This window comes from Dermacentor albipictus, chromosome 3, assembly GCF_038994185.2.
Source record: "Dermacentor albipictus isolate Rhodes 1998 colony chromosome 3, USDA_Dalb.pri_finalv2, whole genome shotgun sequence".
Taxonomy (NCBI): Eukaryota; Metazoa; Arthropoda; class Arachnida; order Ixodida; family Ixodidae; genus Dermacentor; species Dermacentor albipictus.
In genome coordinates, this window is record NC_091823.1 from 84,568,456 (window position 1) to 84,584,259 (window position 15,804).

At 49.6% G+C, this 15,804-nt stretch overlaps 2 protein-coding genes across 5 annotated transcripts in view; one reads left to right on the forward strand and one right to left on the reverse strand.

Annotated features, from left to right (window-relative positions):
• LOC139046638 (flavin-containing monooxygenase 5-like) overlaps positions 1–3,805 on the forward strand; it is a 105,951-nt gene extending 102,146 nt beyond the window's left edge. For all 4 annotated transcript variants that reach the window (XM_070535722.1, XM_070535720.1, XM_070535721.1 and 1 more), the window contains exons 5-6: positions 1,239–1,529; positions 1,693–3,805. In XM_070535722.1, coding sequence (XP_070391823.1) covers positions 1,239–1,529; positions 1,693–2,031 — 630 coding nt within the window. In that variant the 3' untranslated portion in view covers positions 2,032–3,805. The remainder of the gene's footprint in view (positions 1–1,238; positions 1,530–1,692) is intronic.
• LOC135898892 (flavin-containing monooxygenase 5-like) overlaps positions 1–11,802 on the reverse strand; it is a 146,843-nt gene extending 135,041 nt beyond the window's left edge. Inside the window, exons 1-2 of the mRNA XM_070535723.1 lie at positions 11,617–11,802; positions 10,462–10,634 (exon numbers count right to left, since the gene is read on the reverse strand). The gene's annotated coding sequence lies outside the window, so the exon portion shown is untranslated. The remainder of the gene's footprint in view (positions 1–10,461; positions 10,635–11,616) is intronic.
• Positions 11,803–15,804: the final 4,002 nt, after the last annotated feature.

Here is a 15,804-nt window from a genome sequence, read left to right on the forward strand (position 1 = left end):
CCTGCGCATGCCGCTTCCTCGTTTCAAACGCACAAGACGAGGAAACGTTACGCGCCAGCGTTATCAACGCCGCAGCACCATGAATGTCCCGTTATCTACACATTCGGCGCACTCCATTTGCCACGCCTTTCTGGGGCGCGTCTCCCCTATCAGACATTATGTGTCTATATAGGTACACCGTGGAATGCGAACAGTGCAGACGTGGCGCCCATTCACATGCCAGCCCTTTCCTTTCTTTCGAATATATTAAGAGATAACATTCTTTTTCGATAACTTACTTGCACAGGTAGTGCACTGGGTGGAAATATAAACAAAAGAAAGAAGGCACCGATATGGTTCGAACGCGTGACTTCTTTTTCAGCCGCCCATGAGGCTGAAAAAGGTGATGTGTTCACCAGGTGATATGTTAACCCAAAAGTGAATCTAGAGACAAGCCAATGAAACTGAAGGCGCACCGAAGGTTGAATTTTATGTCTCGATACCATCAGCTCATTCATCTGAGTGAGTCGCCAAGCAGATCTCGCGGAGACCCCGAACTTTGTCAAACGCGGGCTTTCCTGCATATATATATAGCACCCCTGTCTGATCTGTCTCGCTGCATGCGCGCCCTCACATGGAGTTGGCGATTCTAGGGAGTTGGCGCTGCGTACCAACCCCCTTGAACTAATAGCCGCATTTAGTGAATGCGACAGTATAGCGCATCGCATTTCCTCGCGCATCACCCTAATGCGATGTGCCACTGTTTGCATGTAGCGCATGAACAATCGCGCAATGGCGTGCGAAACGAGGCCGCACCTTTCTTGCATGAGCGGCGCTCGCTCAAAGAAGAGCCAACACCAGGCGTTGCTTGCATTCCTATGTAGATACGATACACTATAGCCGTTTGGATTAATTTGCTATAGAGGTGCCTTAACCCATTGAAGCTTCCTCCGGCTGGCGCGTTAAAGCGATGCGTCTTCCTGTAACGCATCGTTCACGTTTGCATTAATACTGCGCTCTAGAAAAACTGCGCGACATACATCTAGTGACCAAGACCGAGAGCGGCCTTCAATTAAACGGACCGTTTGAATTTTTCGGCACCGATGCATTTCGCGTTCATGTATATATACCAACAATAATGACATCGTGACCTATTGTGCGAACGCGTTCCGATTCGTCCTGTTTTTGTTTTTTTTTTTTCGCTTTTGACAAGTGCGCCATTTTCCTTCATTCTACCTGGCTTGCACTTCGCAATGCAGGCGACGTTCCCATTCCTGGACCAAGATATTCACAAGACGGAAAACAACAAGGTGTGCCTGTACAAGTACGTGTTCCCGCCGCACCTGCCGCACCCGACGCTGGCCTTCATCGGGCTGCTACAGCTACTCGGAGGCGTGTTCCCCGCCCAGGAGGCGCAGAGCCGCTGGTTCGCGCAGCTCATCAACAAGAGGGTGTCGCTGCCCTCCTGCAAGGAGATGCAAGCCGACTACGAGCGCTGGCGGGCCAACCTTGAGAAACGCTACGTCGACAGCCTGAGGCACACGTTCCAGGTATATGCCGATTAAAAAGCTGACAATGATATCACATTTTCTGTTAGAACTGCGCACGCGATAAGATTACTGTGCTCAAAGAACATAACTCATAGCCGACGCCATATAGGAAACCTATAACGCTTGAGAATTCTGCGGTTTGTTCACACTGTCTCTCCTGCAGGCCGACTGGGTGGACTACATGGACGACATCTCATCTCAGATCGGCGCCAAGCCGGACCTGTGGCGCATGTTCTGGCGGGATAACGCGCTCTTCTGGAAGTGTTTCTGGGAGCCCTGCCTGCCCTACCAGTACCGTCTTCAGGGCCCGCACTCCTGGTCCGGGGCTCGCCAGGCTATGTTCACGATGAAGGACCGCCTCAAGGGGCCGCTGGACACGCGCAAGATGCCCCGGGATTCGAGAAGCGCGCGGGACCGCAAGGTGCGCCGCGTGGTTCCAACATTCCTCTGGGTCGCCGTGGTCGTGGCCATCCTCATATACCTGTTCACGCTCCTCTTCTGAAGAAGAGCGTATGGAAACGCTCGAGGCTGAACGTGTTGTGGCAAACGTGTGCTCGTCTTCCACTTTCTAACCTGCGGCCTGGAAAGGCGGGCAACGAAGAATTCGCGGTGCCTTGCTCATAGTCACCGAAACACAACCTTCTGAGAAGAACTGAACCATCTGGGAGCATACACATCCCCAGCTTGTGGAAGTCACGTTTCGGGCCTTGCCGTAGTTTTGCCATAGCGAGCTTGATTGTTTAGCTCGTCATCGCCTTTGTCTTCAGAGATCTGGAGAAACGTGGCTCCCAGTCTCGAGATTTCGTGGTTTCCTTCTCATGGCCACCGATACATAGCCGTCTATTGAAGGATTTCGAACAGTACCAGCACTTGACATCGCGGCTTCTGTCTTACATCGGCCGCATTCCTTTATAGCGAACGAGCGAAAAAGAAGGAACGAAACATGGTGCCTTTCGCATTTACAGCTCCCAAGCAAAAGAAGAAAAGAAATGTTGCCGTAAGGCACACTGATGAGTGCGATCAACACAGCCTGCTCTTCCAAGGAGACCGGTGGACACGCAATAATTGACAATTGTCAGAGGTGCGTGTGGCACACGGCCACATCTGCCTTCTGGAAAACTGGAAAGAAGGGTGCCTTCGGCTCTTGCTTATCTGATTGTTGTAACCTGAGTGCTGCAAATACATCAATTCTGATGTTGAAGAGTACATCCAATCCGCCAGCCTTCCCCTTCAAAAGACGAGATACGATAAGAGGTTGAGTGCTATTCGTTATTAATAAGTTAGCATTGTACAAGTCGGCCGAGAGATCCAAAATTCAAAGCGTCGACGCGTTAGATCAGAAGGTGAGGATGTCGGCTCCTAGCCAACTATGGCAGCCACTGCCACCAACGAGGAAGGAGTGATGTCACGAGTCATGTTATATGGTGGAGTCAGCGGCGATGGAACGGATGCGCCGGCGACGTGGTGCCCTCGCGGTAGCGGTGCATAAAATCACTTGTAATTCGAATTCTTGTTGAGTTAACGAAACCAAATTTTAATTACAGGTTTTTCTCATTAACATAACCATATGTACAGTGTGTAAATAAGGTTCTGAGTTATGTACGAAGTAAAGATACAGACAAAGTGTAGAAGACGTCAGGACAGAGGAAGCATACAGTTCACAGGAAGTCATAGATAGGAGGAGGAGTCTTATGCACAGGTCGGCGGACAATCATCGAATCATAGGAAGGCGCTGTCGCTAACACGTCGTTCAAATTTAGCATGGCTACCTACGTCTTAATTTTGTAGGTACATTCCCGCGTTCATTTTCGAATCAGACATGAAAACTACGAATAAGCAATGCCATCACGCAATTGTCGCACCGTTTTCGTTTTTACAAGCACGACGTTGAAAATAAGATAGCGCCGTGTCTGTAGGGATCTTTAAGATGCGCTGTTGATGTTTTAGTAGTAATAAAAAAAATACAAGTGTATATACTATAGCCGTTGCACAGTGGTTATGGCGTCTGCTTTGGCTGTGGGAGGTGGTTCGTTCAAAACCCACTTCCGGACACCCACCGGAATACAAATCGGGCACAAACGTGTAAATGCGAGAGCATTACGCTTAGTTTGGTGTTGTGGCGAAATGTTGCTGAGTTTAGTGCTGCTGCGTTAGTTCCGAATGTAATGTTGCTGCTTATGAGGTCGCAACAACGCAAGACGACAAACCGGCCATATTACGATCTCTCAGCTAAGTTTTATTGGCGGAGTTCTCATTAAAGTAGTGTTTCACGCCCATTGCGTTGAGTGTTCTTTCTTTATGACACCATTTTTCATCACGATGACACCACTTTTCAGCACGATGACTACTTTTCAGGGCGGGCACCACTGTGTTGACACTAGATTCCTTCATCGGGCTCGTAGGCGAACTCGACCTCATAATCTGGGGGAAGGTCGTAGTCGTTGTCCGAGGGGTACTTGAAGCGCATTGCATCTTATTCGTCATCGTCCATGGCGTCTGTGGGTCCAAGTTGATCGGCAGTAGCATGGCCTTGTAGCATGCGCATACGTACCGCCATTCGAATTCATTCTATCCTCGATCAGGAAGCGTTCTTCATTACCGTGCAGCCGCGGATGCACGATGGCAAGCTTTTTTTTTTTTCCTTGCACGGTTGGCGCCGCCGCTGCCACGGATGGGCAGAGGCGAGCGCCACCTGGTGTGTTTTTTTTTTATTGATGAAGATGACATAATTTGCCTACCGTTTTCCTGCCAAGGCTTTCTGATGACGGCGGCGTCGCACAATGAGCCGAGAAATGCTCGCGCAATAAAACCTGGTGAGTATGCAGCGGCACCGGGATTTGAATCCACTACCTCCCGCATACGAGACTCTACCACTACAGGCCGTCGCAGAGGCGTGTTTTTTTTTTAATCAAGTTTATCAACCAGCTCGGCATACCAATAGTTGCAGGCTGCCGTATTTCTATTGTTTTCTTGCTCAGAAATTCCCCCACTGAATTGGCAGCCTACCCCTGTCAATAAATAAAAGAAAAACGCATTAACAATCAACACATGTACAGCCTATTTCATGCAACCGGAGTCTGTGCAGGCGTATCGCTGCTAAGAAATTTTCACTTCATAATGGCGAACGGATGGATGTTGTCTCTCTCTCTAAGCAAGATCTCTTCCTAGCTTTTCACGCGCATAAGGAAGCAAAAGTACAAAGCAGTTATTGGCAACTGCTTGCCAAAATAAAGCGAGGAAAAGTGGGAAGCGGGAACGGAGTCGTTGCGTTTTCTTAAGCGCCACAGTCTAAATGGAGCCTGGCGTCCATCGCTTTCCTTATTATTTTTTTATTGCGATAGCAATTATACGGACATTCCAGTCGAATTTCAGCCGACGGCGTGGCCGTGAGGTTCTGTATAAATTCCAAGGGAGATAAAAGCCCAGTCGCTCGCCGTATGCTGTATGTGCGAGTGAAAGCGCGCGGGGATAAGCCGGCGATCTCGGCTCAATCTCGCGCACGCAATGGATGAAAGCGGGGAGGAAGCGCGCCGTCTTCCGTTGCACGCAGCTACCGAGGCTAGTCTAGGGACCAGAGGCGCGTTCTAGACCGGGCGGCCGCGCACGCCCGTCTGGGCCGCTCTATCTTGAAGGCCATCTGCGATGGGGGCAAAGGCCACCGTGTGCTGTGTTTTCGCGGCTTAGTTCGCGTTGATACGAAAGGCAGCAATAAGATCAATTCGCTCGCTGCTGCTGCCGCGCTTCCTCACTCCAGCGTTTCGACGGCGAGTTTTCGCGGTCATCGAGCGAGACATGCCGATGTTTGCTTATGCTCGCGTGACACCATGCCTGTTAATTTATTTAGTATGCTATGTTTACAAGTTTATACGGCCGATAAAACTATACTATCCTTGCTTCGTATAGTTGCCCACTAATTTGCTACCGCAATCCATGCTTCGCCTTTCGGGCGAAACGTTAAAGGCACACGTCATTTTCCATGCATAGTTAGCCGCGAACATTGGAATACTATCAACCTCCAGCAATGTGGTCAAACGAGTTCCGTGATATGACATTTGCAGCTTGTCCATTTATTGCTTTGATTGAAGGCCCAGGTTATCTAAACACACGCACCAGAAAAGTAGTAAGCACCAGAGCAGCCTCAGTAATCTACTATTACACTCATTCCTGCGAAGCATTCTTGGTTTCAGTAACCATGTGGGGGTATATTATGATACACTGGTTCGCTCCGTTCCTGAAGACCAAATAACATGCATTACACCGCATTCATCATTGAAAATGCCGTTCTACACAAAAAATAAGCAGCGGCAGTGCAACTAGTTGGTACGGTAGCGGAGGGAGAATGGACATTTAACTCTACTGAACAGGCCCGTAGCCAGGGTATATTTTCGGGGAAGGGGGGGGGCTGAAACCCGGTCAGCGCCTCCCCCCCCCTGGCTACGCTACTGCTGCTGAATCTCCTCCCCCTTACCCAACAAGAAATATATTCACGATAAACGTCGCAGTTTCTCCGGAAAGGCGAAGCATCGATAGCGACAGCAAATTAGTGGACAGCTAGCTATATGAAGTAAGCATAGTAGTTTTATCGGCCGTAGAAACTTGTAAACATGGGCATACTAACTAAATTAACAAGTGTCACGCACGCACAAGAAAAGATCAACACATCTCACTTGATGACCGCGGAAGCTCGCTGTCCAAACGCTGGAGCGAGGAAGCGCGGCAGCAGTAGCGAGCGAATTGACCTTCGTGCTGCGTCTCGCCTCAACGCGTACTAAGCCACAAAAACACAGCGTGCGGCCGGACTCTGTCCACGTCGCAGGTGGCTTTCAAGATACAGCGATCCGGGCGGGCGAGCGCGGCCGCCAGCAGTAAAATGCGCCCCCTCCTCCCTACACTTTCCCCCGAAGCCTTGCGCGCGACGGAAGACGGCGCGCTTCCTCCCCGCTTTCCTCTCGCCTGCGCGAGATTGAGCCGCGATCGCCGGCTCACTTTCGCAACCTTTCATTCGCACATACAGTATACGGCGCACGGCGACGATTTCATCGCCATTGGAGTTTCTACGGAAACATGATTTTGGCTTCTAGCGCGAATTGAAACACGGACGCAGAAAGGAGCAGACAGGACGAGCGCTGTTACCGTACCAACTCGCCCAACTGTCTATCCTTCTGCAGTTTCTACGGAACCTCACGGTGACGCCGACGGCAGAAATGCGCCTGAAGTGTCCATATAACTTATCTCGCAGTAATAAGCAATCGCTTACTAATTAACAATCACGACGTCGCGCGCGCACAGGGACACTTGAACACATCTCACTCGATTACTACGAGCACTCACGGTCATACCGCTGGCGTGATGAAGAACACCAGCCTAGGGGAGCGATCGTTTCGCGCTACATCTCGCTTTAAACGCATGTCCGACACTTGAGATTACGCGACCTCCAACACGAGGCGCGCCGAAAGACAGCGTACCCTGAACCAGCCATGCAGCTCTCTCGGCTACCCGCCGTGGTTGCTCAGTGGCTATGGTGTTGGGCTGCTGAGCACGAGGTCGCGGGATCGAATCCCGACCACGGCGGCCGCATTTCGATGGGGGCGAAATGCGAAAACACCCGTGTGCTTAGATTTAGGTGCACGTTAAAGAACCCCAGGTGGTAAAAATTTCCGGAGTCCTCCACTACGGCGTGCCTCATAATCAGAAAGTGGCTTTGGCACGTAAAACCCCAAATATTATTATTATTAGCTCTCTCGGCTCGCGGGAGTCTGCACCCGCCGCAGATTAGTTCCAAGATACGGAGAGTGGGCCGCTCGGACAGCCGTGCGCATTCGCAGCCTGGGTAGAAAGACGCGCGCTCACCTCTGTTGTTAGTACACGTATTGCCATTTCACGACGCTGCGTTCGAAAAGAACTGGAACCTCGCTTCGCACATATATAGTTCGAACCTAATTGTCAAACAATCACCACGCTTCATCAAAGACAATTCATGAACCATAGAGGACCACGAAACTACGAAGAAAATAACGGCCTAATCACTTCAACATTTAATGCAAAGCATCCGTTTGCTACTTCCCAGTGTTTATTGCCTCGTCGTTGGAGTAGCCTTCGCACTGCAGCAGGTTATATGAGTGTACTCATATATTGCGTCGCGGCGAAACATCTATAGGTGTTTCGCCGCGACGTAATCCATCCTCTCGTATGTGTACGCGCCATGTGGCGTATATGCCACATGGCTGGCGCGTGGTACACGCTAACAGAAGTGACGAGGGCGGAATACAAAAACGCTCGTGTACCGTGCATTGGGTACACATTAAAGAACACCGGGTTGCCAAAATTAAATTAGAGTGCCCCACCAACGCCGTGCTTCGTAACCAGATTCGGTTTGGTAAGCATATATAACCAGGGAATTTGACACTAACAGAAGCTTAAAATTCGAAGTGTCCCTTGCCGTTCCTTGCCTCTTCAATACGGAAGCATATATCCAATGGCGGTTATTGAAACAGCGCCCAAGGTAGACAGATATACCGGGTAGATAAGCTTCCGTAGAAGCCCATACGTTCAAAACTTGGCGGTTCATAGCGGTTCATGAGGATTAGCGTCATAAGTGCGAGGAGGGAACATTTCCCGAGGAATAAAACATAATGTGACGCCATATCCGTTGAAAACAGAAGTGACGTCATTTTGCTCTGAAAGGCACGAAATTTGTTTTGGTGGCCTACCATTACTGGATATTCACATTCTCCGCCACTCCACTTGACGGGCATCCCGAGCTGGCAGCGCGAAAAGCGATCCAGTAAAACGTCAGCCGTGCGGGTTTCGAAATCGTACCCCGGCACAGAACATACTTTCTTTGAAGGCCGACGATCGAAAGCTTTGGGACTGCTGGTCCCATCGTCGGACGCTAAGCCCGTCGGCCAGCGCAGTCGCACGAGAACCGCTAAAGTAAAGAATTATCTGGCGGTCGTAACTCGCTACTTTTGAGTGGACAGGTTAAGAAACGATGCAACCACCCGCGCCATCAAATACAGACAAACGTCGACAAGCAAAGCTGCACAATGTGTGAGGGGGCGTATTTTAACAGGTGAAGTTTAGAAGCACGCCTTTCTGCACAGTTCAAGAGGTACTACATTGCATTGCAAGTGATAGCGGCGAGGATCAGTGGCGGATGGTGTGCGCTGAAAAAATGGTATTCACTGATAATGATAAAGTAAAATAGGCACGTCTTTTCTCGTCACACGCATTTAAAACTGAATAGGAAACTTGTTTTCCTTGAATTAATCTATCTGTGTCTCGTTTTAATTAAAAAACGCCTTTCTCTTTCCAAATGTTTTGATCCCTCCTCACATAGTCGTGCCTCAATCGCTGTTCCCATAATTACCCTTGCTGATGTCGGTGACAATTTATTCTGAACCACTTTTCACCCCGCAGTTTCGCGACCTATTTTGGACCGACCTTGCAAGACCCTTCAGTGCAACAACCCAGTGCTCTATGCATGAGGCCGCAGACGATGTACAGAATGCGACAATATTCTTACCCCTCCTTCCTTTGTGAAATCTAGCTGCTCCTGATGCTATGTGACATTGCACCGCCTTCATTCAGGATCAGCCCAAGCCGGCGGCAGAAAAGAAGCGCCGGCTATTCCGTATAGTATATAACACTACTATGGAGATATAAGAAGCCAACAAACACTGACACCAAGGACAGCATAGGGGAAATTACTTGTGCTTAAAAAATGAAATAAAGAAATGATAACTTAATGGAAATGAAAGTGGATGAAAAAGCAACTTGCCGCAGGTGGGGAACGATCCCACAACCTTCGCATTTCGCGTGCGATGCTCGACCAATTGAGCTACCGCGACGTCATTTGCCCATTCACTTTCTCAGGTATTTATGTTTCCCAGTAGAACCCTGGGAGTGTTAGCCAGCGCCACCACTTGCAGACCTTGGCGGTGGATGTGGAACATCCCTTCTGCTGCAGGCGACACGAGAACGTGATCTTTTTGGATGAAGACAACCGGTCAATAAACCCACACATGCTACCTGAAGTTCCAAGTTTCAGTGCTGCTCTATATTCATGCGACAGGTTAAGCATTGCTGGTTTCTCAATAGCTGGCTGAGAATACTAGGTACAGTTTTTAGAGCTAGTTTTCTTGATCGATTTAAGTTTTCATTTTTCTTAAGGATTACGTAATTGAGCGCTTTACTTACCTTGGCTTGATTTTTCTACAAGATAGCCATACGAGCTAAACTAACTTCCAATAGTTTAAAGCTGCTGGGCAACTGAGCCTTGGAGTTTTTTCTCCGGAAGAATTTCTGCTATAAAGCGGCAAACCAAGCTTACGAAGAAGACAACAGCGCACGGCAAGAACTAGCTTCGCCGCGTCGTATACCTTAGCGCCAAGCGAGGTGCGACATTTCACGAACGTGAATCCGGTCATTGTCAGCGAAAATTGTTCGGCGTTCTTGTTTAGCCTATAGTCGAGAATATTGCGCACCGCAGACGAGCAAGCGATGACGAGAAACTGACAAGCAGGCGGTTTGTTGACGCAAGCGCAGCGAATTTCGCTGCGTAACGTCGAGGGCTCCCGTAGCAAACGACGAGGAAAAGACAGCGCTCGCCGTGCTCATGGCACTTGCGCCGTCCCCTCTCAGATGTTATTTGTACGAAAATAATGTATAGAAGCACAGATTGGCAACCACTAATAACTATTTTTTTTTCTGTTTTGCTGAGCACGAGGGCACGGGTTGAATCCCGGCCATGGCGGCCGCATTTCGATGGCGGGTGAAATGCGAGAACACCCGTGTACTTATATTTAGGTGCACGTTAAAGAACCCCAGGTGGTCCAAATTTTCGGAGCGCCCCACTACGGCGTGCCTCATAATCAGATCGTGGTTTTGGCACATAAAACCTAGAATTTTTTTAATAGCTCGTTTTCCTAACCTTCATCGATCAGCGACCGCTTTTCCAATCCAACAGTTGGCACAGCCGACCACGACAGGGTCGGCGTCGTCCCTTTGAAGTGGTCCGAGCAGAGGCCGTAGGCGTTATACATCTGCTCCCATGTCAGCCCCGCCAGGACTCCCCATTTAGCGCCATTTCGCCATAAGTACCATCTGAAAAAAGGGCAAAATACCGCGTGGTCGTGGACTAAAGGGACTAAAGAATCCTTCGAGGATTCACTCTAAAAACAATTGCAACCTTTGGGGTGTATATTTGCCACGCGACAATAATCGTGTCTAGCCCGCATTTCCTTTCTATAACGCTGCGAGCCCCGTACTCCCAGGTCACGAACGGCATGTGCGTTATCACCATGACAGAGCATTCTTGACAGGAAAGTAACCAGCGCAGCGCTTTCAAGAAAGGAAATGCGGGCAATTCAGATGACGATTATCGTTGTGTGGCAAATATACATCCCAAAGGGTGTAAACTTTTTTTTAGAGTGTTGTAGCAGCAGAACTTAAGGGAGACGGACACAGAAAGAACGACTAGACGAGGACGCAGCTGCTTCCTCGTCTAGTCGTTCCTTCTGTGTCCCTCAAGTTCTGCTGCTACAATCCTCGAAGAATGAACCAACTAGCCCAGTTAAACACCCTTTTCAAAAATTCTGCCCTTCTAGACAAAAGTTGAAAAGTGAAGCGAACCTATGTCGTCACATATATAACTCGAACTTGTAATTCAAAACGCAAATGGTGACTGCTACGTAAGTGATTTTTTTTTACTTCTGCCGTGTTCATGACCATTCAAAGTTGGTAATAAAAAAATATGGTCACCGGATTGCTCTGCAGCGTAACCCCTTTGTGCAGCAAGCACTCAAATAACTTCGGCAGATATGAATTGCAAGTTTATCTACCAGTGTAAAAAATGAAGAGTAACCGCTAACATCTACCGAAGCGAAATTACCGTCTGCGCGTCAACTAGCACCAATCGGGAAAGCAGCTTCAGTTTCTAACTCCACCGCAGAAAAATGCGCCACGCCAAACGAAAACAGATATTCGCATAAAAAAAAAGCGCGGATGATCTTTCGTTTCGTCCTAAGCTGTTTTGATAAGCACAGCACTTGTTTCTTCATAACAACTGTAGAAAATGTGTGCTCACCTCTGGTCCGTTGGGAAACGGAATAATTTCGCCCTTGTGTTGCTCCCCGAGTTGCCACAACACACAGCTGCGCAGCAAGCCTTGTATCCTTTCTTCAGTTTTTTCAACATTGCCGAAACATTCGCAGGCACAGAAAGTTCTAAACTGCAGAGTATACGAAAAAACGCTTACTTGCACAGAGAGCGGCAGCAGACGAAGAGAACGGCAGCCGAAATGATAAGAGCGACAGCGCCGCCCGTTGGCGCATCAAATGAGGTGACCAAGTTATAAGACGCCGAAAAAGAAATAAATAGCCAAAAGCATGCTTTATTTCTACACATAATTGCATCCCTTCACTTTATTGTTACGTGGCTAGAAAAGATAGAGCCACATATGCAAAAGTTATTAAATTTTTCTTTGGCTACCAGTGTCATGACGACGCTTTATTGCCAATACCGAAACTAACCCCACTGTCTACCCACTGTACAGACGACGCGCCCTAACTTGACGCCATATCGTAGCCACCGTCGCCGCGCATTCCGGCTTGCGCGGCACTACTCTTTCCTTCACACGGTTTCACTAATGGCGAACGTGAGCCCTTCGTCATGGGGAAACAGTGCCACAAGTGTCAGCCGCGACAACACCCAAGGGAGCGTCACGTCGAGCTACTTGTAGCCGCTCGCCAACGCCCCTTGCAGGAGCAGTGATCCCCGTCACACACGCCGGTACCGTGGACTGTCCTCAGCAGCAGCTAACGCCGCGGACGCACGCGAACGAGCATAGCTCTCTCCCACAGTACCTGTCCTCCCCCTTCACGTCACCCCGCCTCCCTCTCTTCGGAAGCGTAGATGAGATCGCCCACGCGGCTGAAGTTGTTGTGGCCGCCGGCAACTCAACGCATGCGCAGGCAGTCTCCTCTCCACTCTTCCTCCACTTTCCTCCTCACGCGCTCTTCTTTCATCTGCCACTGCGCTCCACGTTCGCTCGGTTATGAGGTACAAGACCGAGGCACGCCTCTACGCAGGAACGGGCGGCCCAAAGGGCCCCTCACCAGGTCTGGCCATTTTGAGCTGACAAGCGCAGAGCATACAATGCGCGATAACGATCGTGTCTGCAAAGTATTACATCGCTATGCGCCGCGGAATAGTCTGAAATTTCAAACCGAAGGCTATTTTTCCTTCTCCTCGTAGCCGCCGCGCTCCAAGCCGGAGGATGACGTAAACGTGCTAGTCCGCCTACGTACACGTGTTCGTGCTGTGACGTCGCTCGTGGTGACACGTGATTTCGAGAATTATTCGAGCCAACATCTGTTATTTGTGTAATATGGTGCTAGAATAGACGAATTAAAGCTTAGAGAAATAATAAAACACAAACCGAAAGTGTGCATGTTTTTGTTTTACTTCGCACGGCAGCAAGAGAGATGTACTTCCGTTTTGTCTGCTTGTTCCCACGTCATGCAGTCGCGCTCGCAGACACCGAAACTATGTGATTTTCCAACGTGTTCCAGCGCGGGATCATGCTCTGTGATCCGTTTGCGTCTGCCTCAGTATTCGTGTCGCACAAGCTTATACCGCTAGTCAGGTGTCCTCATGCACAGCGCGCAAAATCGTGTGCTGCGCGAAACGAGGTAATCCACCTTTTTCATGGCCAGACGGCGCATGCGCCCTGCGCCAGCGGATTAGTCGCGAAACATTTCGGAAGAGTCGCGTGCGGCTACGCGCGCCAAAATGTCCCCCGAAAAAAAAAAAACGCTTGGGCGCGCGCTGCTGCAAACACTCGTGCCGTGTTGAAACTCCAATGGTAGCTCGACATCAGTGCGGTGCCGAAAACGTGGTAGCGTAAGACTGCAACTTTAAAGGGACCCTGAAACGATTTTGACAATTTTCTACAAACGTACTGAGTAGGTCCTTCTGGTCATTAAGTGACGCATCTAAGTGCTCTGCGTAAAGCGTGTAATTTATTATAAGGTTCTAAAAATGCACATCACTGCGATCGCAGCACACTGCACGGCGGAATTTCAAGCCGCCCCTAACCATATGACGCAAATCACCCACATGACGTCAGAGCGGCGAGCTATCCGATTGGCTGACCAGGGCGGGTGATCGATAATTTTTTCAACTTTATGGTAAAAAAATGTTCGTAATGGTTGGAATGTTAGTTAATTTTTTTTTTTGTAAGAAGAAAGTAACATAAAGGGAATGCACAAGAACAATTTTTCAGTACACTTTAGCACTTCCGGCACACAGCAAGTGTCGTCTCCTTGCGTTACAACGTGCTCCGTCTTCGACGAGAGCTCCGCCGTCAGTGTCGGTCTGTCTTTTCGCGAGCGCTATGATTCGACTTTGTTGCGTTGTGGACTGCAAACGTAGCGATTGGCAATATGTGAAGCTGCGACATCTTGTCCCTCTGCAAGCCAGTAGACGAGCGGACTGGCTGCAGCGCATCGGACTGCCGCTATCCGATCGGCGCCAGGATTTGCGCAACTGCGGCCGTCACTTTACACCGGAAGATTACTAACGCAATAGCGTTTCGCGAGTCCGATATTAGGGTAAACGCAAGTGCAAGGGATAGGGTCCGGCCATGTCTCTTTGCGTGTCGTTTTATGGGATGAACAGAAGCGCAGATGTGAATGGTCTGCTCGGTGCGGCCATCTGGTGGCATAGAGCTCAACCAGACACAGTAGCAGTAACAAAATGTATTCTTCTTTGCTACTCGCGTAAATTTTTCGCAGGAGTGTAATTGTTAACACGTTGCTTTTGTAAGCGTTCAAAATGTTTTACACTTGTTAGAGCAATATTTGCTCTTTTTTTGGCTGGTTATGCCCTGCGCCAACGGGTGGCTGGACCGTGGAGACCCATCAGGCAGCTCACGTACGTCAACACTAAAGTTCCTTCATCAGCTTGAGTTTATGCCTCCACCGTTCCGTCGAAACGTTCGGCTAGTGTGGTTACCGGAATACCAGACACGTTCGGCGCTGCGACAGAATGCTCGCAACGCACGCTGCTTCGATAGCTCTCGCTTGGGTTTCGCGCGGGCGGGGCCGGGCTCCAAAACAACCGAAAGTGGACGATGTGACGTCGCATCGTGACGCAGAGCCAGTGAAGGCGGAGCTTAGCCCTGTGAGCTCGGCGAACGAGTTGGAGGAAATCATGGCTAAGGAGGAGGGCAACTTGTAATCACTCGTAGCTCCATTAATACGTAACCCATCACTTAAATTGTGGTGCGGATGTTCTACTTATGTTGTACCCTACGCGTCTACAAAATTTGTACGAACCTTTCAGGGGCCCTTTAAAACATGAAGCGGCCAGGGCTTCGTCCGAGTTGTCTAGACTGCACCCTGAGCTAGGTAAGTTGCCACCTTTCACTGATAGCTAGCAAATTTATCGAAAAACCCGTGCGTTACACTTGAGCTACACATAAAAACGCCATGTTGCTGATGAAGTGTTCTTGCAGCGTCGACCCTAACTTGCTGGTTTGCTAGTGGTGGCAGCGCTTGCCTGACTGCACGTGCTAATTTAAGGCGCGGTAACACTCGGTAGATATGAGACCGACAAAACGCTAACACCAACGATGGATCGACTTTTGTGCGTCATTGAAAGCATTTTACCATACCAGGCCGACAATGACGCAACTGACAAGCCCGAGTTGTACTGCGACAGGCTTTCTTGTCGATGGCAACGACAAAATCAGCGTGCCGACCATCGTTCGACTGAACCCCGCACGATCGACTGTCGAACCGACAACGGGACAGCGTCTTCGCTTGTATATAGAATTAATCGCGCTCACAATGAGTCAAACATGCCCACCAAGTTGAAATGCACAAGCTTCAACCCTCTCCACAGCAACGACACCCATTCTTAGCCCTAGCCGTCCATCAAGGCCGCTCGCAGGTCGATATAGCCGAAGATTTCTGTGAAGATTGCGGGCAGTGTGGTCACCATCAATAGCGAAATTCTGGGTGAGGTTCCTGCGACACGCTTCCCAGAATTGAATGTGTCCTCACACTAGGAATTGGACCCTGCTGTGGCCACATGCAGGCGCTGATCATCGCCAGGACTAGACGGCATCACCTATGCTGCTTTATGCCACCTAGGTGACGATGGCCGAGGTAGAGTTCTGGAATGTTATAACCAGTCATGGAATGATGGCGTCGTTTCTGAGCAGTAGAAGTCCAGCTGCTCTATACCACTCCTGAAGCATGGAAAGTCG